Source organism: Plasmodium vivax, chromosome 5 (assembly GCF_000002415.2).
Source record: "Plasmodium vivax chromosome 5, whole genome shotgun sequence".
Classification (NCBI taxonomy): domain Eukaryota; phylum Apicomplexa; class Aconoidasida; order Haemosporida; family Plasmodiidae; genus Plasmodium; species Plasmodium vivax.
Window position 1 is genome coordinate 1,343,694 of NC_009910.1, and position 27,243 is coordinate 1,370,936.

General features: G+C 26.4%; 3 protein-coding genes across 3 annotated transcripts; 1 reads left to right on the top strand and 2 right to left on the bottom strand.

The window, feature by feature from the left end:
* Positions 1-1,678: 1,678 nt before the first annotated feature.
* Positions 1,679-10,018, bottom strand: PVX_090325 (reticulocyte binding protein 2 precursor (PvRBP-2), putative; the record flags this gene model as incomplete). Its single annotated transcript, XM_001615107.1, has 1 exon — positions 1,679-10,018. The coding sequence occupies one exon, from the start codon at positions 10,016-10,018 to the stop codon at positions 1,679-1,681; it is 8,340 nt and encodes a 2,779-aa protein (XP_001615157.1).
* Positions 10,019-14,724: 4,706 nt separating this feature from the next.
* Positions 14,725-16,791, bottom strand: PVX_090330 (reticulocyte binding protein 2 precursor (PvRBP-2), putative; the record flags this gene model as incomplete). The annotated part of the gene is made up of 2 exons (XM_001615108.1): positions 14,725-15,003; positions 15,082-16,791. 2 exons carry the CDS (start codon positions 16,789-16,791, stop codon positions 14,725-14,727), a joined length of 1,989 nt encoding a protein of 662 aa, XP_001615158.1.
* Positions 16,792-23,461: 6,670 nt separating this feature from the next.
* On the top strand, positions 23,462-25,042 carry PVX_090335 (variable surface protein Vir12-like; the record flags this gene model as incomplete). Its single annotated transcript, XM_001615109.1, has 3 exons — positions 23,462-23,497; positions 23,632-24,717; positions 24,857-25,042. The coding sequence occupies 3 exons, from the start codon at positions 23,462-23,464 to the stop codon at positions 25,040-25,042; spliced, it is 1,308 nt and encodes a 435-aa protein (XP_001615159.1).
* Between the last annotated feature and the right edge of the window lie 2,201 nt (positions 25,043-27,243).

The following is a 27,243-nucleotide window of genomic DNA, read 5'->3' on the forward strand; positions in this document are numbered from 1 at the left end:
AACTTTATTTAAAAAAATGAAATTAAAAGAAAAAAAAAAAAACTACACTGGATTAGACCCTGCTTTTGTGAAAAAAGTAAAAAAAATGAAATATGCAAGTAAAAATAAGGATGATAATAATAGTTATGGCAATAAAATTAAAAAGTTCTGTAAAAAATTGTCTTTTCCACACGTCATATTGATGTTAATTATACTTGTTGCCAGTGCAGTTCGGGCATGTGAAGAATGTGGTTTTTTTTCAAGTGGATAATGAAATTTTTTCAAATTGTGCTGTTGGTGAGTCATTGTACAGCATTAATTGGCATAGAATATTTGACGATTATTTATACTTTTCAATTTTTTAAAAATATTTCTGGACAGGAGAATATTGAATGAATTAATCTTTTAAAAATTGATAAGGTCTTATAAATTATTGTTTTGCACACTTAAAATTTTAATACATACATATAAAAAAAATATCTCCTTGTAAAATCGTAAAAATGTAAAAATGTTAGTCAATATTGTGAATTTCCACATACGTACAATATTTGTATTTGTTTACTACATTGTAATGAATATTTACAATGAAATGGAAATTCGTTATGTACCATTTTTATATGCAAATGGTTGCTGATTACGACTTTGGCCATGCAACATATGAAATATTGATGACAACAATATGCGTAAGATGTTTGGAACAAATGGATATACATATGTGTATACTCTAAGTTGATATATTATAAATATATTAAATTTATAGACACAATAAAAATTGATATAATGTGTCAATAAAAGTATATTATGTACTTTTTTTAGTGAACTTGTTTTTTTTTTTGTTTTTTTTTTGTGCTCTTTTTTTAAATATGAATAACTTTGCCTACCTATTTTGTAGAAAAAATAGTCTTTTGTTTGGCACTCTTTACATGAGTTTACATAATAATTATATATTAATTATTACACTTTAGAAATAATTCACATAAAAAATATTAATATGTACGAAATATGATTTAGCAAGTTAACTATATGCAACAATTCGAAGGACGCATGAGTTGGGTTAACTTGCGATAAAAAAAAATATCCACCTCAACTATTTTAACGTATGAGTTAAATATGATATAAGTCTATGGGAAGAATAAATGTACATGTCAAAAATTTAACTTGACTGCACTTTAAAATATATGAAACGCTTTTCATTCCTATTATACGATGCAGAATGGAATAAAATTTTAAGAGGGACACGCATGTTTATGCCATCTTGTCCTATTTTTTAAAATAGTTTAAAGGAAATAAAGCGTAATCTCCCCAGTGTGATGATGTGCACAGTACCCCACTTTTGTACACCTTTTTTATTGCTTCTTTATTAGGTTATTCTAGTACTATATATGCACTTTACCTAACTGTGAAAATATTATATACATAATTGAAGTATTGTTTATTGAGTGTTAATGGAACTCACATATGTTGTGAGTAAAAAAGGGGGGTAGAGTTTGAGAAAAATAGTTAAAAAATTGTTATAATGAGATAATGCACTATTAAAACAAGCAACATCGACAGATATGCATTATCTGTCAAAATTATGCTTAGAACAATGCATTATCGTAAAATGAATTAAAATTGACATATATTGTAAGGCGAATTTTTGTTCAGTAATTTTATAAGATTTCATTTTTTTTATCATTTTTATATTTTACAACTTATGTTAATCTTCTTCATTAAAGCAAACTTCGATAACTTCTTCTTTATCATGCATATTATATTCGTCATGTTCTCCAAATGCTTCGTTATATCCGTGTTCGTTGTGATCCTTTTCTTCTTCATCTTTATCTTTAAATACTATTATAATAAATCCGGATAAAACAGACATGGCAATAATAACAGCTCCTGCTAAACGAGTCTTTCCAATTGCTTCTTTTGCCGTTGAATCCCTTCCAGTTTGTGATTCGTCATGCGTATCGTCATGCGCATCGTCATGTTCACTTTCTTCTTCTGTTGTTTCATCATTTTCTGGTACCGCTAGTGTACTATATTCTACTTGCTCCTGAGGAGCGATTACTGAATCCTCTTGTACAACATTTTCTTGGATCTGTGGTGTGTTATCTTCTAATGTCTCTTGGGGAACGCTTGTCAAATTCTCTTGTGGACCATTTTCTGTTACCGTTGGTGGAACTTTTTCTTCTTTTACTTCCGTATCACTTGGCAAAGCTTCAGGCTCAACTTTTGCACTTTCAATTTCAAGTTGTTTTAATAATTTATTTAGTTCATTTTCTAAGTATGTCATTACTTCATGGGCATATGTATTTAGTTCTGTTATTTTTTCTATATGGCTATTTAGCTGTTTAATTATGTCTTCTGATTTCCTTACGTGTGTTCTTGCATTTAAATTTAGACTTGTATTATCTGGGGACAATGATTTTAATAATTGATCCATTTTTGTTTTCCGTGTAGTAATCCTTTCTAGTACATTATTCATTTCAGATAGTCTACTTATTATTTCTGTATCATAACTTGTAACATTTTGGATTGCGGTCCTTATTTTTTCAGCCTCTCTTACATTATTTACGCTTGCCTTTTCAGCATCAATTTGTTTGTGAATTTTTGCAACAAATTCATCGACGTCTTGTAAGTTTATTTCACTAAATATTGAACTAATTTCATTATAGTTGTTTTCAATTTGATGAAGTTTTTCTTTTTCCGGTAAATTTTCTGTAAATCGTCTATTCAAGTCTTCTACACGTTTCATAATGTCCGAAATGAAGTTCTGCGTATTGTTATTTTTACATAGCTGATCATTCTCTTCAACTTTTTTCAATAGTTTCTTAAGTTCTTCATCTGATATGTTTATAGAATTCGTTGTATTTTTAATATTATCATTTAATAGACTAGCATTTAATTTTTTCATATATTGGTCATCATCATGATTTTTCACATCACCTTTCAAACTTTCTACCCTGTTTATTAAATGTACAATTTTTTCTTTGTGCTTTGCGACATTATCATGTTCACTTTTATTAGTTTGTTGTAACTGTTCTAGTTCACCTATATTAGTCTTAATATGACTATATATTTCGTTAAACTTTTTAATGGACTCTAATGTAAATGAACTGTCAGCGTCAATTAATTCCTGTAGCTTTCCTTTTAATTTGTCTTTAACATTGTTTATGCTATGTTGATTAGTTACTATATTTGACTTTTGAGTGTCTAATACAGTGTTAAATATTTTAGATACATCGATGTATTTATCAGCATTTGATTTCATTTCTTGCAATTTAACTTCATTTGATGTTTGATAAATTTCGTTTAATGATGTTTTTTTATTTTTTAATTCGTTATAGAGAGCTTCAATTTCTTTTGCACTGCTTTCTATAGTGTTCATTTCAGTGTTTTCGTTAACTTCTATAATTACACCTTTTAGTTTACTTATTATTGTTTTTGAGTCAGTAACAGCTTTAGTTAACTCTTCGGATGACTTATTTGATTTATCAAAATTAGTTGGCTCGTGATTACTTACCTGTTTTTCTTTGAAATGTTCATTTAATGTGAGAACATCCTGCACTGTGTCTTCATAATTTTTTTTAACATATGCCAAGTATGCTTTAACATTCTTCTCTATAGTGTTGATTAATTCGGTGTCATCACTTATTTCTTTGACAACGGTATCCTTTATCAATGTGTACCTAGATACTTCGCATTTCCTTCCTTTTTGTAATAATTCATCAAGGGCCGTATCAAGGCTATCTATGCCTGTTTCTGTCTTTTCCATTTCGGTTTGCACAGCATTTATTGGTGCACTTTTACCTTTTACATATTCATGATCGTTCGAGCTTGCTTTTAGAGCATTAACTTCTCCTTCCAGTGTTTTTAATGCATTTTTCAAACTTTCGAAATCTTTTGTAATTGTTTCCAACTTCGAATCGCTATTCGTTTCGGTCTTTTCTTGCGTGAAAGAATTGCGTAGATCTTGTAATTCAGTTTGTTTCTCTAACGCTATGATGTTATCGTAAGTTTTATCGCTGCATGTAATTTTGCTTAACTCACTATGTTTTTTGGAAACATTGTCTATTTTGCCTGAAACAGCTTCTTCCTTAATTTTTATAGAGCTTATTTTATTTTTGTATTGATTTATTAGCACAACCTTAAGATATATTTCGTTTCCCATTTCTATTAATTTAGAACTGTCTTTTTGTTTTGTATCTATTTCGTCTGAGTGGGCAAGTATTTCCAATGCAACCTTGTAAGCATCCTGTATATTTTTATAAACATCCAGTTCGTTTGTATTCTTTGACATATGTTCTGTTTCTAGTGGTACATTAGTTTTGGGCTCAAATATTAATTCTTGTGCATTTTTCAAATTTGAATCTCCTAACAATTCTGTTAATGCCAACTCTGGCATTATTTTAATGCCTACATATTTTGCAGAAGTATCTACGTGTCCTAAAATAGTTTTTGCTTTATTTTTATGCATAGAGTGCGTTATTTTCTGTATTTCGTCATTTTTGCCTGATGCTTGTTTTAACATATCTGATAAGTTGTTTTCATCAACTAAATCTTTAATATTTTCAACTAGCTGTTTAACGTTACCATGTCCTTCATCGACTGTTAATTTTTCTGTTTTAATCATATCATTAATCTTATCTAGGCTTTCTTTCATATTAAGTATAAATCTGAATGATTCCACTTTTTTAACATCTCTTAAATATTTATTTGCCTCTTCTTCTTTATTTAATAGATTAACTTTTTCTTTCTGTGCATCTTGCCTCAGTGTTTTGGCTAAGTTATAATCTGAAGCTTTTTCTGAAGCATTTCTTAAATTTTCACTAATTTTATTTAATGATCCTTCAAATTCGTTATATATTTCTCCCATTTTTTTTTTATAATCATTTATATTATTATTAAAGTCATATTGATTTAAATCAAAATTGTTGAAGAGGGAAGAAAAGTTTCCCACTGTTGAATTTATTGATTCTTTGGTTATGTCAACCTTTAATTTTATATTTTTACCTATTTCTTCTAACTTTTCCAAAAGTCCAATTTCGTAATTCTTTTTGGATTCTTTCAGTGCCGCTTCTATATTTTTAATAGTGGAATCTTTACCATTAAGTCTATTTTTTTCTGTAACGATAAGATCTCTTTCTGTAATTATTTGATCTAAATAATTAACATAATTAGAATGGTCGTCTTTCACCTTGTCCAAAGTTTTCTCTGCAGAATTTTTTGAAATTGCTTTTATTTTTTGCATGATATCATTAGCTTTATTGTATATGTTTTCTCCTCCATCTTTAATGTTAGTAATTTCGGATAAATTATGTTTTACACTTTCTAAGTTAGTCTGTATAAGCACCTTTGCACTCGTAGATTTATCATTATTAAGTTCATCTTCTGCGTTGTCATAATTATGGGGCTCGTTCAATTTATTTAGATTTTCTTGGAAACTCTTCACCTGTGTTTGAATTTCAGAATTGTGGCCCTCAATTTCTTTCATTATGTCATCTGCTTCTCTAATTTTTTTTTTTGATTTAGTTTCTACTCCTAAAATTTCAGATTGCTTGAAAATATTACTGATATTTGTTTCATGATTATGGAATAGTTCTACATTTGTATTAGCTTGTTTTTCTGTGCCCTTTATATCTGTTAAGTATTGTTCAGATTTGCTTATATTTCCATCTATTTCATTAATGTTAACCTTATTCCGATTGCTATCTTCATTAGGCTTAAATATTTTCAAGAACTCAATTTTATCTTTTCCTCTTTTTGAATTACTGATTTCGGTTGTACATTTCTCTTTATATTTTTTTATTTCACTTAAATAGGATTTAATTTCATCTCTCTTATTCATAATTTCCTGATTAATTTGTTCAATTTTGCTTACCTCCGTATCTATTTGTCCATCTTCTAAAGCTATATCAATTTTTTTTTTATGTGCCTCTGCCTCAGCTATCTTAGCTTCCACACTTTGTAATAGTTCATCTGTTTTTTTAAGTTCTTTTTTTGCATCCAGGCTAAAATTTAATGCGTTTTGAGTATTATTTGATATTTCTTTAGCTATGGTTTCAGAATTGTTCAAAATTAGCAAATTTTTCATATTATGAATTTGTTTTCGCTTTTCCTCCATAGAATTATTTTCTAGTTTGACTTGTTGTAAATTAGTATGCACCTCTTCTTTAATACGTTCTAATTCTTTTATATCTTGGCTGGCGTCAGACGTTCCTTTTTTTGTTTTAGCATTCGTAATAAATTGTTCTATTTTAGCTTTACTCTGTGTAGCACTGTTGTATGGTACTGTATAATCAAAATTAGATGTATCAGCTTTATTATACTCAATCATTTTCTTTTTAATTTGGTCAATTTCTTTTTTATATAATTCGATTTCTTCCATCACAGTTTTGGACTTTTCAACTTCATCATTCATCAAATTAACATCATGATCAATAAAAATTCTTTTGTATTGTATTTGAGCTTCTTCTACTTCTTTTGCTATGTTACTTTCGTCATTCATTTCCTCTAATTCTTTAATCGTTTTTTCCATTTGTTCATAAACTTTTTCTATGCTTTTCTTTTTTTTTTCGAAATTTGTATTTTCAACTTTTTCTTTATCGAATGCAACTTTATTCTCAACGTGCACTCTTTTAATTTCATCTATTTTATTATTAGCTTTATCTATATTTCCAAGTATAGTTTTAACTTTGTTTTCAAATTCCTGTATTTTATTTTTAATTGTAGCATCTTTGCTATTTTTGATATCTTGGTTAATTTCGAGTAAACCCAATTTCGTTTTCATATCATTTAGCGAATTTATATTTTGTTGAATCTTTTCATTTATCTTTTTGTCTTTCCCTGTTATATGATTTTCACTCAGTGTTATAACTTTTTCATGTTGTTCGTTAATTATGTCATTTATCTTATTTTCTAAAACTTTATAGTTAGTTGTTAACTTTTCTATTTCTTGTTGAACGTATTGACACTCTTTTTTAAACTCATCTAATTGTTCCAATTTTGTTTCATCATCCCCATTGAAACTATCCTTTGATTTATCGTAATATTCTAATATAGCATTAATTTTTGTGTTTAATTGGCTTATCAATTCTTCAGACATGTCACGCTGTACGCGGTTTTTTTCTTCTCGTAAATCGCTTAAAAGGGGTAACGTTTCTTCTTTTTCTATGAATGTGTATTTTTCTATTTCTTGAGTGTGTTGTTCTAGTTTTTTTATTAAATCTGCTTTATTTTCTTTTATCTTTTCCAATGACAATTTGCTGCTGTCCGAACTATTTTTCGTAAAATTTAATGATTTAATTGTGTCTATATTTTTTATTATATTTTCAATCTGTTTATTGGTTGTACTAGCTGAATCGATGAGAGATTTAAATTCAGTTTCTAGTTTACTCAAATTTAAATTTTCAAGATTAGTCTTAAACTTTTCCAATGAATCATGAACGTTCGGATCTTTTTCTCCTGTGTGTGCTTCTAATGTTTGCACTAGAGTATTGAATTTCTCTCTATTTTTTTCAGCATTTTTAATATTTTCTCTGCATTGATTTATATCACTGGTTATTTTTTGTTCTTTGTTATCCATAACACCTTTATGTTTATTATACTCTTCATAAATATTTTTTCCATCTGGAATATCATCCTCTTGTTCCTTTAAAGTACTGAGAAATTTCTCTTTCCTCTCATTTATTTGGTTTTTATAGGTTTTGAGATGACCTTCATCCGCCTTATAGCTATCCAAGGCACTTCTCAAACTGTTGACTTCAGCAGTTAACTTATTCAACGAATCTGTCATATCTTTATTGATATTATTAGTTTGCTCTTCTACAATATTTTTCTCTAGAGCTTTCAGTTTATCTAGTTCTGCATCCAAATTATGTAATGTTTGATCAATATTACTATAATTCTTTTTTTCAAGTTTTTCATATTCTTCTTTTATTTTTGGGTGCAACTCTTTAATGTTTTCTATAGTACTTGCTTCTCTGTATAACTTTTGGTGTTCCTCGTAAAATGTTGATAAACTATTTAATAATAATTGTAAATCTTCCTTATGAAACTCATCGATTATTGTCTTTACCTTGTTTTGCAAATCTGTTTTCTGAGTTGTAAATTTTTCTTTTCCAGAAGGTGCGTCTTTAATCAAATTTTCGATTTTCTGAATATAATTTTGTATTTCATTATTTTTGGAAATTAACTTTTTTACTTTGTCACTGTTATCAGACGCATATTTCAAATGTTCTTCTATTTGATTTTTCATAGAACGATCCTCATCTTCCTTTACTTTTATGTCTTTTATTTTTTGCAAATCGTCTTCGATAGTTTTATTTAACCCTTCAAATTCAGTTTGTAATTCTTTCAATTTATGAGAAAAATCCTTTGAATTTGTAGCGCTATTAGAAGAATTGCTTATTTTTGTTTTTACTTCATTCATTATTTTTATAAACTCATTTCCCCTCTCTAGAGTGTTTGTATTTTTTTTTACTTTCTCTATTTTTTTATCTATCTGTTTCTTATCTGATTCACTTAGTTTAGATGTACCTTTTACAGTTGTAATTAACCCATTTGATTTATTTATAAATTCTTTTACACTGAGTATCTTTTGGTCATAATTTTTTTTTATCTCATTAATTTTCTCATTTGAATCAAGTGCATATTTTGCTATCTCTTCAGAACTCGAATTAATTAATGATTCTGCAGATTTTATGATTTTTTCAGAATCCGCAATAATAGAGGTAAGATCAGAGGTAGACTGTTCAGAACCCATAAGGGTGTTTATTTTATTTAGTAAATCACCCTCTAATTTTTCAAAAGTGCTATAAAGCATTTTTTCTTTGCTTTTGGATAAATTTTCAAACATTTTTAAATGTTCCAAACTAAACTTAAAATCAGCGTAGTGTTTAGCTGCCACATAAAAAAGAGTTCTTAGTTCAACTTGATAAACGTAACTTTCTATCTTTTGTGAATCAATATTTTTGATATAATCAGCTCCATAACGCATTTTAGACAAGTGAAGATTAAACTTTTCTACCATATGTCCAATTTCTTCTATTATAAATTCTACTCTGTCAGAATCCAGACTTGTATTTAATTCTTCTTTCATTTTCTTCATTGTATCAATAGCAGAATTATGTATTTTCTTTATATGATCCATAAAGGAAGTTGATGTGTTTTTATCAAATTTGTTAACTTCTAATACATATCTTTTAACCATATCATAGTAAGTATCCGTCGAACTTAATTGGGACCACCAGCTAGCATATATATCTTTTAAAGCGAGGTTCATTTTTAATTTTGCAGATAAGATAGCTTTAAAATTTTGTTTATAATTGTCTTTTAAACAATTTTGCATATCCTCAATTTCCTTTTTGTATTCTTTTACTTTTTCAGCATATTGATTACTTATATCATTATAGTTTTGGGGATTTTCTAACTGAGTCATTAATGTTCTCAATTCATTTATGTTCTTCAAACAGTCTTTTACATTTTGCTCTACGACATCGAAAGCCTGTTTCATCGGAAGAGCAAAATAATCCCTAATTTTACTCCTCAGGTCATAGTAACTATTTGCAAAATGTTCCATTTCCTTGAAGTAATATATAATTGGGTGGTGAGGTTTAAACGCAGAAATTATATTATTAGTGTCATCGAAGGTATTAAGGTAGTCCAAATTACCATATACAATTTCAGGGGCCTCTGTTTTTTTTTGGACCGTTGGCTTTTTTTGGGTAGCTGGCTTTTGGGGGGCTTTTTGATTTTTTTGAATAAATAAATTTGGAACCGTATGCGATTCGTTATTTGTATTTTCCATATTATTATTTGTGTTAAGTGTATATATGCTGTTTCTTTGTATGTAAGCATGTCGAGATGGTTTTGCCGTGAATTTATGATCATTTAAATGTACCAGAGACGGGCTATGCTGTAGATGTGATGTTTTTGGATATTCACTATTAGTTCTGTTATCATTATACCCATTATGGTTGTTATCATTGTTGATCTGATTACCTATATTATCTTCCGTTTTAGCATTGTTGTATTTGTGTTGACCATTCCTCATTAAATTAGCATATGTCGGTAACGACTTACTTTCACTTTTTAGACTGTTAGATTTGCTCCTATTAGAATCTTTACATGATGCTGCAAAAATATGTTAAATTGGAATTAAAGTTTATATATTTAAAGTGTATATTAGCAGACGCTGTTATTTAGTTAAGGGGGCACACATGGAATGGCATAACTGTGCAAATAATGATGTAATTGGGGGTACTTATAGGAGATCCAAACAAATTACATGAATATATAAATGTACACACTCATATATGCAATATTTAATTTTACCCAAAAGAATAACTAGGAAATTGTAAAAGATTACCCAAAGAACATTTTTTTCCATATTTGGAATAGAAAAATTACGATTTTTTTTTTTATAGTTAAGTGTGTTGTGCACTTGTTTTTTTATTAATTTTGACGAAGCCCTACATAATTAAATATACAAGGAGAGAGTATCTTTGTAAACCGCTCTAAAAGGGACAACAATTTAATTTATATATGATTTCTTATAAATACATCTTTTTATAAATACAACATGAATATTTTATTATCATTAAATTGTATAAGTGCAATGGTAGATTCAATATGTGGCAGAAGCAGATAGGAAAATTTAAATTATGTCATTAAATAATGTAACAGTTATGAATTTAAAACTTGCTAGAAGCCAGGGATGCACATTATTGTAAAAAAAAATAAATAAATAAACAAATGTATGTGTTGTTAATGTAGATTGAAAAAACAAGTAGAACTTTTCGTTGGCAGCCTGATCTCAAATAAACTTTGTTAGTACACAAGTCTATTTCTACCTTGTGTGTGCGGGAAAATAGGAAGTATTAAAAAAAAAACAAAAAAAGTAATATAAAATAAAATGTATCTATGTCGTAAAAAAAAGAAAGGAATTATTTTTTTTGCTTTCACATTTTTATAACATCAGGAAAACCAAATATATGTGCAAATGTCAGGCTTAAAAATTGATCATCATCTTGAAAAAATAGTTTTTAATAAATTTGAACAAAAAAAAAAAAAAAAAAAAAGTAACAACTGTTTTTTTCTGTTACATTTAATTGGTAGGATTATATTCAAATTAAATAGTTTTTTTTTTTTTTTTTTTTTTGTGTGTGTGAAACAAAAGTCGGTGTAAATAAAAAATAATTTAATATAAAAAAAAATTTACTTAAAAAAAAACATAAGCTTCTTTAAATTCGTGGTGAATTAAGAAATAGTTTAGAAAACTGTTACAAGCAATTCTGTTGTGTTCCGAGGTTATTAATTTTTTGGCTAATATTTGGAAAAATTACACTAATATTAATGCGTTTCAACGAAACAATCCTAATCCTACAACCTTCACGTGTGCATTTCCTGATAAATAAAATCTCCAATGAAATAAGTGCAATTTTAAAATAGGCTTAAAATTGTGAGTTGTTACACTAGAAATGAGTGGTGTTACAGCTATTTTACAAAAACATCTAGCACTTATTTTTAAAGCACGATTGCATTGTAAAATGAGGCGGATAATATTAGATATTTCGACTACACATTTTGGAAATATACTAAAGCGTAAGACCTTTGTAATTATACGGTGCTTTATTTACAGAATTTTTTTTTTTCCCGCGTCCTTTTTTTTTTTTATTGACGTACCTTTGAATATTTGATAAATAAGATTGTACACATTTAAAAGTAAGAAGCTCGTGAGTTCAATTTTTGAAGGTGTTTTATAAATAAGTTGTAAGAACCATTACATATAGCCATATTTATTAAACGTGTAATTTTAATGTTTGCACACGCTTACCTTTTTAAGATTATAAGTATAATTTAGTTTACTTTTAGTTAATTTTTTGTTAATTTTTAGTTAATTTCATAATTAAGTTGTAATTATGTGTAACCAGTCATTTAATGATTTATTTAAAACGTTTTTCGAAATAAATGTAAAAAAATTTACATTTATAGCTTATTTCATAAAGAGAGAAAATTTCCCTCATTTATAAGTGAACAATTCTTTTACGTGTTGCACAGTTAATTTGGCTCTTCATTTATATATTTTTTTACACCCTTTTTCTATAATATCTATATATTTAATCAGTTTTCTTTTTTTTTCCCCTCAGAGTATTTGCTTACAAAATGAATAAAATTATATAATTTGTTTTAATGAAAATTGAGTTTTTTCTTCCATTCTTATATTGTATATTTTCCATTGTAAAGGTGCTGTTATTCTTTATACTTATTTCATTTTTTTTTTTGGGGAATTGGATAAATTTAGTTCAAAATGTGATTGTTACTATTCGCTCAATAGAGTAACATAAGTAATATGGTAAATGTAAATTCTTTATTCTATGTTTTTGCAAAATATATATTTTAAAACTTTATATATATGCATATGTGTTGAGCAACTAATCATAGCGTAATATAATAGATTTATAATATTGGGGTAACTTATACTGCCAAGATAGGATAATCCTTTTTGAGGATTATGAAACTACGTAAATAATAGTTGTAATAGATTTTTTCTTAGGTTTATGAAGGGTGTGATTTTTTTAATTTAAAATGAGAGAAATCATTTTATGTAGTGATTGGTTTGTTTGTTCTCATTCCTTTGTACCATGTGGCATTTACTTTTGAAAAGGACTTCTGCTAACTTAACGAACTTTAAAAGTTCTGACATGCAGTTCAAAAGATTTCTTAAGAATTATTAAATTTTGATCTACACTAACATTATAAGAATATTTATTATTTTATAAAATTGAAATGGAACACACGAATCACAGTACTCAATGTCGCAAATATATACTTAGCATATAAATATAGGAATCAATAGGTACAAAAATAATTAGATAACATCATTATTCCCTCGTTTAAAGGTAACCTTGACTGGTATTGTGCCGCTTCTTTGATGAAAATAGTGTAAAATATGTTGTATTGAGTGAAGTTCTCAGTAAGGATATAATTATGGATATAAAAATATATTTATTTATTCCAATTGTTACTAAGAATAAGATTCAGGAAATGTATAATTCATCACCGCACACATTATTACAATCTTAAAGTTTATTATTTACTTAACAATTTTAATACTTACACGTTATTAATTTGAGCTAGCATATAACAGATCAGTATGTATACTAAAATGTAATTTTTGTTGTATAGGAATATGCTTTTTTTTTTTTTTCTTATTAGATGAAATATATGGAGTATTTGCCATATTATGATGTTAATTTAATTGTTGTTCTTCAGTAATATAATTTGCCTCACATCATCATATATATTTAATAATAAAAGTTAAAATTAATGAGGTGCTACAATGTCATTATTTTATATTATTTCATATCTTTGTAGCATGTATATTTTGAGAAGAAATTATTAAAAAAATATATTTTTTAAAATAATGTTCTAAAATTAAGGTTATTTGTATTACATATAAAAGATATAATTTAAAAATATGAGCAATGTGTTTTTATAGTCACATAAAAAAAAGTGAAATAATACGTGTAAAAATATTCAATTAGGAAGTTTCCCAATTAGGAGTTCATAAAATTATTCGTTATCAATATTCGTGTAGGACATTTTTGTCAACACATTGTAACAAATATGTACTGCGTATATATTATTAGTGTAAAATATTCTTTCTCTTTTAAATATGCAATATTTCTGGAAGATATCTTCATTTTTGTATTATATATTTTTAGGTATTAATCTGTAGTTACTTTTGTGATTCTCATTCAAATATAGGATTATGGGAATATTCAAATTTTCTGTTTTTAGATTTATGCTATTTTTTTTTTGTCTAAGCATCGATGTAGTTATTCCGTAAAGGAATATTACCCAAGCTGATAATTTGTAAAATATTGTCCATTCAGAGCAAACCTACACAGCACTTCAGATGCATGTCCTAATTAGCGACTGGATTCTTCATCGGTATTATGAGATGTAATTTTTGGGGATATAAAATTTTCACGATTAATCAGTAATTCAAAGGATGCAATTTAGTACAAACTAGAAAAATAATATGTACATAAAATAATTTCACTCTATAAGTATTAATTTTTGGCGATAACGAATTATAAATTGCAAGGTAAAACATTTATATTTTTACGTATAATTTATATTTTATCTAAGTTTTTCCTAGCTGCTTCCGTGCGAACTTTAAATTTATCTTCAGGTTCACTCAATTTTGATTTTTCGATTTTAGTACTAAAATCTTGCAACGAAGTTTTTGTTTCTGGACATGATTCACCGGTATGTGGTTATAATTTTTGCATTACACGGTTGAGGTTCTCTATTTTGTTTCAACATTTTTTTGTTTTCTCTTTGTATACATTGATATCATTGAAAATTGTATGGTCTTTACCTGGAATAATGTCTTTATATCATTCATAATTAATTTAGATTGTTGCATACGGTCAACTTTTTCTCTTAAAGTATTGATAATTTTATTTTTTTTTTCTATCATTTATATCAAGTTGATACCTTTCCAGTTTTTCTTTATCTTCCTTATAGTCTCCCAACTTATTTTCTAATCCGTTAAAATCTTTGATTAGCTTGACAAAAGTGCCTGAGACGTATTTATGAATATTTGTAGATCGATCTTTTACAATATTATTCCTTAGCTCTAAAAGGTTAATTAATTTGACGTTAAAAATATTTTATATTTTAGGTATACACTCGCAGTTCATTTTAAGCAATTTTTCACATACTTCTTAGGTTTATTTGTGTACGTTTTCAGTTTCTTTTGTAGCATTTGCTATATAATGTGATAAAAATTGATGTTACACACAAAATTTTTGCTAAATCGTCTTCGAGTATTTGTAAATTTTCGTTATAAAAAGCATCAATGATTGATTTTACCTTGTTTGGTACCTCCATTTTTTTAAATCTAAGTTGTTCCACGACGTATGTGATGGTACCTTTATTTAATTTGCCAATTTTTAGAATATATGATTGTGCTACATCATTTTTGGAAATATATTTCTCTCGTTGTAGCTCTTTTTTTAGGTATTGCTTCCAATCCATATTTTATTTCATCTTTTAAGAATGATTATATGTTCCTTCTTAGAATGGCTTTAATATTTTATTCACATCTTCATCAATACCTTTCTTTAATTCTTCAACTTCAGCTTTTAAAGCATCAGCTGCGTCAGAAGATTCTTTTATTTTGTTAGAATTTTCCGATATTTTTTCTTTTTGTTTTTTTATTGAATCTATTACTTCTAAAAGCATTTTATCCTTCGATAGTGGATTTATATTTAGGGATATTATTCTATCTGTTTCCTTTTTCATAGTATCTGTTTCGGTTGTGTTAAACTGAACGATGTCCTTTACAGAATTGATTATTTCTTCGGCTCTTTTTATAGCTTCTGCTAATTTAATCATTTTCCCATCATAACTCTGTTTAACTGATGCAATTTCCGGCTTTGAATTTAGATCATGCTTACCTAGTTTTTCGGTGCTCGAAGTACGCAAGGATTCTAAGGATGTTTTGGCTTCTTCACAAGTAGAAACAATAGGAGTGCATTTTGATGAAGAATATTCCGAATTTATAAGAGCAGTTATTTTGTTTTTCAACTCATTCAAAAATTTGCTGCAAATGTTGTGAAGTATTTGTTCTTTACTTTTGAATATTTCCTCTAACATGATTACATGTTCAGTACTAAAACGAAAAGAACCGTGGTGAATACTTAATACAATATAATTACTTTCAAGCTCATTTTTTGAGATTTCGTTCTGCACTTTTTCTTTATATATATGTTTTATAAAATCGGATGCACATTTTATTTTTTCTGAGTGTGCATTAAGTCTCTCTATAATATATTTAATTTCATCTATTACGAAATCTGCCACATCAGAATTTAAGCTTGGATTTAATTCTTCTTTTATTTTCCTCATTACATATGCACCAGTTTCGTGTACATCAATAATTTTATTTATAGCTTCATTTTTTTTTTTCTGTTCATATTCATTAATTTTTCCCATAGATATATTAAGCATATCACGATAATATTTTGATGAACATTTATCTTCCGGATAACAGTATATATAATGTAAATAATCGAAAATTGTTGTGTCAGCATATATCATGTCTTTGTAATTTTGTTTATGATTTGTTAATAAGCAGCCATGAACGGACGAAAGTTGTTTTTGGAATTTTTCTCTGTCTTTGGAATAATTGTATCTCTTATTTTTATAGTGTTCTGGATTTTCTAAATGAGTTACTATATTATATAAATTGTTTATGTCATTTTCACAGACAAAGCCATTTTTCTCTGCAGCCTTGAAAACTTTGTCTATTTGTGGATCATAATAACTATAAACATAACTCTGTAATTCTTTATGAGCCACTGAATAATTTTTTAATTCCATTAAGTAATATACTCTAGCATGATAAGGCAGATGCAAAGAAATTATATTATTATACTCATCGATGATACTAATGTAACGCATCTTTTGTACTATAACATTTAGATTGGTGTATACATAATACTGAACAAATGAATTTGGAACACTATGCAATTCGTTATTAATATTTTCTATTTTTTTATTATTTGGGTTAAAGGCATATATTTTGCTTCTTTGTATGTAAGAATAGCGAGCTGGCTTTGTTGTAATTTTATGATCGTTTAGGTGTACCATGGCCGAACTATTCTGTAGATGTGACGTTTTTAGGTATTCACTATTAATGCTGTTATCATTATTACCATTATGGTTGTTCTGATCGTTATGGTTTTTATTGTGATTGTTTATGTTGTCTCCTCTGTTTTCACTGTTTTGTCCGTTTTGATCATCCCTCATTAAATTAGCGTAATTTGGTAATAAATTATGGTCATGTTTTAGTCTGCTAGGTTTGCTTCGATGTGTGTCCTTACATGATGCTGCAAAAATATGTTAAAGAGGAATTAACATTTATATATTTAAAGGGCATATTAGCAGACGCTGTTATTTAGTTAAGGGGGCCCACATCGAATGGCATAACTGTGCAAATAATGATGTAATTGGGGGTACTTATAGGAGGCCCTAACAATTTACATGAACATATAAATGTACACACTTATATATGAACTATTTAATTTTACCCAAAAGAATAAACAGGAAATTGTAAAAGATTACCCACAGGATATTTTTTTCCATATTTGGAATAGAAAAATTACGATTTTTTTTTTTTAATAGTTAAGTGTGTTGTGCAATTGTTTTTTTATTAATTTTGACGAAGCCCTACATAATTAAATATACAAGGAGAGAGTTTCTTTGTAAACCGCTCTAAAAGGGACAACAATTTAATCTATATATGATTCTTATATATATAATATAATTAGTTTAACTGCCTTTGACATATGTGTGGATGAAATGAGAAATTTTATATGGCTATTTTGTAGAAGCCGAACAGGTCATTCAAAATGAGTCATTGAGTAAAATCATATTTGTAAATTTAAAATTCGAGCCATGTTATCCATTTATATAAATGAATAAAAAATGCAAAGTTAATATAAAATGAAAAGGCTAGTAGAACTTTTTTGTTGCAACACAATTTTAAATAAAATTTTCAGCACAACTCTATTTTTACGATGTGTGTAAGAGGGGAAATGAGAAGAAATAACATGAGGAAAAAGAAAGCAATAAAAAAAAAAATATATATTTATTACGTAAAAAAACAAGAAAAAAGAATTATTTATTTAGCTCTTATATTTTTATAATATTAAAAAAATAGGACACTACCTTAAACAACAAATTTAAAAAATGAGCAATGCCTTGCCAATTTTTTTTTTATAAATTACAACAAAAAAAAAAAGATAGAAAAAAGAACAACTCTTTTTTCCCAATACTTTTAAATGGTGTAAATATATTTAAATTCATTATTTGTTTTTTTTTTTTTGTATAAATTTTTTTAATTGTGTGTGAAGTACAAGTCCCTGTACGTGTAATTAATTTTATTTGAAAAAAAAATTACTTAAAATAAAAAACGCAGTTTGCTTTAAATTCGCTATAAATTCCAAGATGGTTTATAACATGTTACAAAGTATTCTATTGAGTACCTATGTTTTTAACAAGGTAACTGGTGTTCGGCAAAATAATTTTAATATTAACGAGCTTCACTAGGACAAGCCTAATTCTACATTACTCATGTGTGCACTTTGAAATAAAGATTTTTTTGGAGGAAATTACATTAGGTTCAAAATTCATTTATAGTTTTGAGTTTACACATTATTTTAAAAAGGAAGAAATTTACAATTTATTTGTTAGAAAAACTAACACTTATCTTTAGTGCACTATAATGTTGTAAAAAAATTAAAAGAAATTTAAAAAAAAAAAAGGTTTCGACCTTCTTTTTTTGGGAATATACTGAAACGTAAGATCTTTGTAATTGCACTGTTTTTATTTAAAGAATTTTTTTTTTTCCCACGTCCCTTTTTTTTTATTGACGTACTTCTGAATGTTTTATAAATAGGATTGTACATTTTTAAAATTTAGAAGTTGGTGCGTTTAATTATAGAAAGTGTTCTATCAATAATTAATAAGTAATAAGCAGATTACATATAGCAAAATTTATTAATTGTGTAATTTATATTTGTTCGCACACACTTACCTTTTTAAGATTACGAACATAATTTAATTTTTCACTTAAATTGTTATTTATTTTTTCGAAAAATTATTGCTACTTATAACCAATTAGTTAGTGATTTGATCAAAACACTTCGTGAATTAAATGTAAAATTATTTATGGTTCTAGATTATTTCGTGAAGAACGAAAATTTCCCTTAATTACAATTGATAAATTGGTGTACGTGTTGTAGGGTCATGCTGTTACTCCATTTAATTTTTTTTTTCTTAACATGTTTATGGTTTAGGGATTAAAAAAAGCAGTTGCATCTTGTCAAAAAAAAAAAAAGTGGGTGCATAAGCATTCTTATAAAAATGATTGCATTTAATGTTTTGATGTAAGGTTAACTAGTGTTACAAAAAAATAAATCATGGAAAAGTGATGAATAATTTGGTGTACATATATTATTGCACTTATTCGTGCCCCTTGTCCAAGCTCAGAACTTCTCCTACCACTAAGCATGGTGACATTTTGCCATTTGATCCCTTACATTAAGGTGAACAGTTCGCACTTTAAGGGTAATAAAAAATTCTGTCAATAGTATGAAGCATTTTTATTAAATATACCTGAAAGTTCGAATGTTTGCTTGATGCGCAATTGGTAATACTATGTTGTGCTTTATATTGTGAAGCGTACGAGCATTATAATGCATATTTTGTCCCATATGCATTTTTCATCACATTTTAAAATAATTACCACTTTATGGTTTATTGCATTTGCGTGTTGTTCCACAGCCGTATTTGCTGTATTAATACGTTTCCATCATTATAAAAATTAAAAAAACTCTTATGTGGAAAAACGTTATACATAAATAACAGGAATCACAAGTAAACATTCCGTGAAGCATATTTATCACTTCTAAGGAACACCCTTTTTTCTACCAGTTGATTATTATTCTTATTAGACGTTTTTGTTATAATAGTTATGTTTTTGAAACTTCAAAAAATGCATCAATTTTAAGAAAAAGATATTAGCGAAAAAAACAAAAATCGCTGTAATTCTCTCAAATAATGAGACCGTTTAAAAAGGAACAAAATTCATATTATGAGAATAGCCCATTTTTATAATAACAGTATGCATAAATATATATATTTTTATGTATGAATATTCCTGTTATTTCTCGGGAAAACATTGGACAGATCGGTTTTATTCTACTGTTTACGTATGTGCATAAAATAAATGGTAACTGCGGTTGCTTAAATCTGCCTTAACATTTAGAACCCATGTCTGTAAATTTGGAAACCAGAAAATGGTGACATTACAAAATGTTCTATGTATATGTACTTTATTGTATGATGCATTACAATGTAATATATATATATATATATAAATAGAGCACAGACCAGTATTAACACAAGCTAGAAAAGAGTAGAAAATAATAACTCAGATTCGTATTACCTATCCATTTCGAATATATCTTCACATAATAATGTGTCATATATTTCTCCTTCACACTTATAATATGCTTTATCACATTTAATTTTACAGCTGTTCCAGAAATTTCGATGCTACTTGCTTTTACGAAATGTTCGATTTATTTATTTTGTATGCAATGCTAACTCATTTTTGGTGTAAACACGATTTTTATATATTAGTACTATTTTTTATTCCTTAAATTTTTTTTTTCTTTTTGCATGAAACTTTCTTTTAGAATGTACGAAAAAATGAAAAATAATATATTTAGGTTCTATAAATAATTTTTTAATTTTAAATTATATATGGTTTATTTGCATTTTTTTTTTCTCTTTCACTGTTTTTCTTTTTTTTTCTTTGTTCATTTTAAGTCCTTGTTTTGTTCTCCTTTATGAGCATTGGATATTTACATAATTCAAAATGTGCATTATTGACAAAAGCAATAAGGTGCCATATATTTATACATATAAAAATAATAATTTGTAGTTTCTTTTATCATTTCTACCATAAAGTATTTTATGCCAAATATATTATTTATGACAGTTACATAAATAGTTTCTGAAAGTTTTAATTATTTCTATTCCTGTTATATACTAATGTCTCATAGGCTTTTGTAAGCATAAAAATGTGTAAATATGTTATTTTTAAAAATTGAAACATGATAATAATTAATATGCTAAAAAATATATCCTTATTTACATAAGGAATATATATATTATATAAAAATAATCCATATATTTTTTATTTTGTATAGAATAAAAATGAACCTAAATGATGTTATTAGGTCATTATTTCATGATTTATGTCATAGTATAGCATTATTATTGAATGTGTGGCTAAATAAAAGTTGCGTTAATATTTTATTATGTAATAGATAACCATAATGATAAATAATTTGTTTTATTGTATAAGGTTCGTTAGTATTATATAATGTGTATAATCATTTTATGTGTTATGTGGAAAATAAATTTAAACTCTTATTTGAATGACTTTTGTTTTAGAAAGTTGTTGCTATGAATCTTATAAAAATTAAGAACGTATGTTTTATTATTTTATCATTCATCACAATTAATTACATATAAATGGAACTTTTCATGCAGATGCTATTAAGTTTTTATATAATTTCCTATGTTTAGATGCATGTGTGAAAATATTTTTTGCATATATTAAGTTGAAATGTGTGAAAAGTTAGCTGGATATACTTAAGAAAAAGTGTATTTTTGCAAATGTAGGTCTAGTATAAATCTCTGAATAATAAATGTTAAAAATAATGCAGGGTATAAATAATACCAAATATTGTTCCCAAAAAAATTATATTTATTAAACAAAAATAACGTTATAAAATTATAAGCAAACATGAGACTCAAAAATAAAATTATAAAATCACAGCAGGGTGTATTTTAATTGTGTACTTTTTACTTACGTTCTATTTTATTTAAAAATTAACCGTCCTTGAATAGGATTTGGCATAATTCCACAACATTATTAATTTAATTAAACTAAATTAATTGATGTTATCTTAGTATATAGAAGTGTGTATAGGATAAATTATATACCGTGTTATGATATTTTTTATTTTTTAGATTATCGTTTACGACTAAATAATTGATATATCTCCATCATTTATATTATAAACATTTTTTCGTTTTTGCGTACTTCGCATAAATATTTGAATTGCAACTGTATTATTATAGTAAGCGATTTATTGTGTAATAACCGAATTCGTCAACATATGTTTAAAGCATTTCTAACAGTTTTATGCATTAACTAAAGGGTTGATAGTTCTTTAGGTGTCTAAATATCGTTTTAAAATTTAGTGGTGGTAAAATATATGTCTTTTAGGAAAACACATGAAATAATGAACGCTAAAAATTTCCATTAAAGTGGCATAAAAAAATTAAATAAAATAATTGTGTAAATTATTATTTACATGGATATTCTTATAACAAGACAAGATTATTTTGTTGTGTTTATGTAACTTTTTTATTTATTATTTTACATGAATAGAACCTTTATAAGTGCCGTTCCTAGTAAGAATTAGTGCATTTTTTTTAACACAATTCATTATGTATTTATTCATCGGTGTCGTCAGTCTCATTATTTCATTATTCTAATATATTTAGGGAGGAACAATTTTGCTCATAAAAGTAAGGAGTAAATAATGCACGAATTGCCATAAATTGGTGATACAACCGTGGAAAATACACAGCATTCGAACGTCCATTAATAACTAATAAAAGAAAAATCCCTATGATACTTGGAAATTATTAATTTTTTGGATCCTTACATATATAAATTTATATGTTATACAGGAATTTTAAAAACGCGCTTATTCTTCTGTAGAAGATTACTTCCATGTCAATATATTTACGCTCGTTGGAAATTTTAAGCTTACCGCATGGGTGTGTTATAATTGTTAGAATATAAACTGAGTTAAATTTATTACAAATATAGAATAGTCAGGTAGCTATTTAAATTAAATTTTTTAAATATATAAAATTGTTTAACCTATACGAGGAGAAAAAATAATTAAATTTATCCCTTAAAAAAAAAGAATGTTCTAATTTTATAATAATAAATATATTTTTTTTTCACGCTACGAATGCAAAAAAAAATATTTATTATTTAGGGACAAAATGAATTGAAAGGAAAAGTAAAAATTATAATTTGTCTGTAATAATAGAAGCAAGAATATAATGGAAGCAAAACCACACTTTGCAAATATATAATTTTGGAAAGTGCTGGAATAATGCGATTATATCTTTAAGCTATTTCAAAATAGCATAAAATTTTAATATTATACAATAGAACTTATTTGTAATATAAAATGTGTGCTTATATTTTTTTCTTGTTTATAGTTTTTCACATAATTTAAGTTAGAGTTGGAAAATATACTTACACTTTGTGATAAATAATAACGGAAAAGAAGTACCACAAACTGAAGTGCAAAATAAAATTTGGTATAATTACCAAGGTATTAGGCACATGAATGTTATTTCTTTAGTGCATTTGTAATTATCTAAAAAACGCATATTTAAAAATTCGATTAATTAATATTTCAGCGCGTAAATTATAAAAAGCTCATTTATTTGTCATTTGACTGATTATATTACATACATACATATATATATATATATAATAATTAATTATTTTAAATAGCCATTATTTTCCATATGTTATTATATATTTTTTGAGATTTAAATTGTTACGTTTCCGCTTAGTGTTGGAGATAACTAAAAATGCATCTTGTTTTATAGAACGAGCACGAGTAAAAATTTATCAAAATATTCATTAAATAATCGTCCCTAAGTTTAAATACTTAGTTTCTAAGACTTATATAAAAGATTGCTTAAATATGCAAGTAGATTATTATATATATTAACTTTTTATATAAAAATACCTCTACGTTGAAAATAGAAAAAAAGAATTTAAATTTAAACAGGTCATAAAACCATGGCACAGCAGACATCTCAGCAAAAATTGGCATTTGTATATATACATCTAGAGCATTATTTTCATTTAATTATTTTTATAATTCGTTTCTCTTGTGTAAAAGGAAAACTTCTTTTACTGTCTTTATAACTTTAGTATTTATATACTAATTCTTTTATAAAAAATTTTAGGACAAGGCCTCAGAGGCTTTAAAGCTTAATGCCATCTATGAGGAATTGTTCCCAAAGGATGTAAAGTCTAAATTTGATAAAGATTGTGAATTATTGAATACACATGAGGGAATTTATAAAGGTGTAAAAGCCCTTTGCAGTAAGTTCGGAAGTTCTTTAGAATATGCGGCTGATGAGAGGCATAGAGAAAAGCATAAAAATTATTGCAATTATTTACGTTATTGGTTATATGATGAAATAGGAAAAATCAATAAAGTAGATCGCTCGAATAAATTAAGTGCTATACCGTTTGTTGAAGATCTGTTTACTGCAGTGAATAAGATTAATGGAAAACTTAATGCAAATAAGTGTACATTACCATTTGACAAAAATGTTACTTTAGATGATTTGATAAAGCGAAAAATATTATATATTTATTTTAACAAATATACTAACATTAAGAGTAACATAAAACCCCAGAATAAGGATGAATGTAGTAATTATTTTACTTATCTTACATATATGAAATCATTATATGACAAATATAGGAGAATGCATTGTCCATTTATTTGGTCTTTATCTAATGAAAGTGATTTCCTTCGTTGCTCAAGCGCGTATGACCCAAAGGCTCTCTTATTGAAAGTACAACAATGCAAACCTGAAGAAACTGGGAGGAGTAGCCCTTCATTATGGGATATTTTTTTTGGGAGTTCACCATCTCGAACACCTGCAAAAGGAAGGGATACGCCAGCCCAAGAACAAGGAAAAGTTGTTGTTGCAAGAAAACCTGCAGATGTAGAATCCACAAAAGGTAAAGATGTAACATCAGGTCCTACAACGAATAAAGTTTTAGCAGCAGTAGAATCTCCCCCAAGAGGAGAACAAACAAGTGAAGTTAAAAGGGTTGAATCAAGAGAGATATCTCATAATTCGCAATCGAATCATATGTTACTGAGTGGAAGTGACGGCAGGCATAGTGCAACTACAACCGGACATGTGGTATTACCTGAGGTCGCTACCGATTCGTCAGATTTTATTGAAAAAACATATGATGTATTGAAATCAGAGTATTTTCGTCACGCAATTGTAGGTGCTTCAATAATTGGAGTACTTGTCTGCCTTTTCTTTTATTTCAAAGTGAGTAAAAATTTGGTTTTTAAATATGCGCTTTGTTATAATATTTACAATTTATATTCGTGTAAGTATAAAATAAATATGTTGTGAAATTTATTTTTTCGCACATTAGTTTACGCCTATACAGTCTCAAACAAATAAAAGGGAAAGGAAGGAAAGAGAACTTGAGAATAATTACTATGATGAATACGAAGAAGAATTACCAAGATATGGATTGCAGCAGTCATTCGAAGAGTCGCAAATGGGTGATGTATATTTGTCATATGAACCTAGGAGTAGGCGTGATTCTTATTACTAATTAGGTATGTAATATGAAATTCTTTAGAGAAACCATTTGAGTAATTCTTATTATGGTAAAGGAGAAAACAAAAATAGGGAAACCGAGAACAATTGTTCAAATTCTTTTACAATTCCGCTACAATTAACAGGAATTATATATCATACTATTAGTTAAAGTGTAATAAGTGAGAGACATAATAAATATATTATATATAATTCAATATTATAAATAACGAGGTCAAAATAAGTGTTATGTACACTTTAAATATTCATCAAAATATGCCACTTAAAATAGAAGTAATAAATATTGTAAATACGAATAGTTCCTTTGGGAGTGAAATTATACCTACAATAAAGACACAAGCTAATGAAAAAAAATATAAAAGTAGATATTCACAATTTTAATGTATATTAAAATGAAAAATTGCACGTAAGACTAACTGAAAATTAATGTGACGTCTGATATAACCACTTATGATCGCGTGAAAGGGTATGCATAACCAATAAACCACATAATAACATTTAATCATATAACATATATATTGTTTTATATATGTTATATGTAAATTAAATGTTTATAATTTTTTTTGTTATTCATTTTGTTTATTAAGATTTTATCTAATAATATGCACTATATTAAACTTACTATTTGTTATAAAAAAATATTTTTTATGTTTATATATTTTGCTAAATAAATTATTTGTTTTTTATACTACTTATTTTTAAAAAATATATTTTTATGTAAAATTTTAAATCTTCTATTTGTAAAACACGTACACTTTATGTATCTAAAAGATGCAAGCGATAATCATATTATAATTTAAGCTTATTAAATAGGAAAATGATTTATATGATAAATAATTATATATTTTTCATGTTTATTCATTTTAATTGCTTGCATAATGTGATAGTACACATATACCTATTGCTTAAAATAACGGGGAATTAGAGTATGTAAAATACGGAACTAATTATATAGTTTCATTTTAATATTAACATTGATATCCTTGTGTCCAAAATGAAATATCATGGACATAAAATATATACTAAATGTAGAAATGAATTATGCCATTAATGCTATTTTCCGTTTATTAATTATTTCATTGCTCATGAATTTTTAAGACCTAGTAACCACATTTAGTGGTTGACTATATTACGTATTTATATGTATTAGATGATTTTATGATATTTTCATGCATTTCTATTCATTAAATTAATGCCTTAAAGTTATTTTATTAGATAAACATATTTTAAAATACAATAAAAAAATATGAGAACGAAGGTTTCGTATATATGCATTATTGTTTATGTTATATTTTTCCTTTCTTTTTAGTAATGCTATAGTTTTTCCGTAAAAAAATAAAATGACAAAATAAATGAACAGAAACTTGAGCTTAGAAAATTTAAAAGATCATTTTTTAATTGCATAATACTAATAAGAATAAACTTTTATAAAAAATTATAAATGTAAATATATACATATAATCATTATGAAAATTGAAAAAAAGCACATATTATAATATGTAAATTCATGACGATATGATTGTTTACGTTATTGATACACACTAAAGGAAAAAAATTAAAAAAAGAAATACGAAAATTATATATTTCATTGCTAATGAATATATATAAGAGAAATGAAGGAGTATACATCACAGAAATTTTTCTTTACATTTTTAAAAAGGAAAAACATGCTTCGGGCATGTTAGCATTTTAATTTATAAAATAAAAAAGAATTTTCTTTGTAAGCTGTGTCCATTTTTAACATATTATTTTAAATAAATCATATATAAACCGTTTATTCCATTTTATATATGTAAATGTATTTTTCCTTATATCACAATTATTATGAATTAGATCTCCCTTTAATATAACAGTGAAAACAATTCAGTGACATATAAACAACGTCATAAACATAGTAATGATTATGTGTAACATAACCTTTTCAATGCAATTTTATTTTTATTTTAGTCATTAAAAATGATTTTTGATAAATATGTATATATATTATTTTTCAATTTTATTAATTTTTTTCTTTTTGATTATAATTTTCTGAGAACATAATAGGTGATTATAATAATGAAATTTCAATAATGATTATTACATATTATAGTATTATATGTGTAATAACTGTGTTTTAAGACAAATGATATGAACATTTTGATATCTATAATATAATTTCTTTATTATCCTATCTTAAAAAATATATTAAAACTCAAT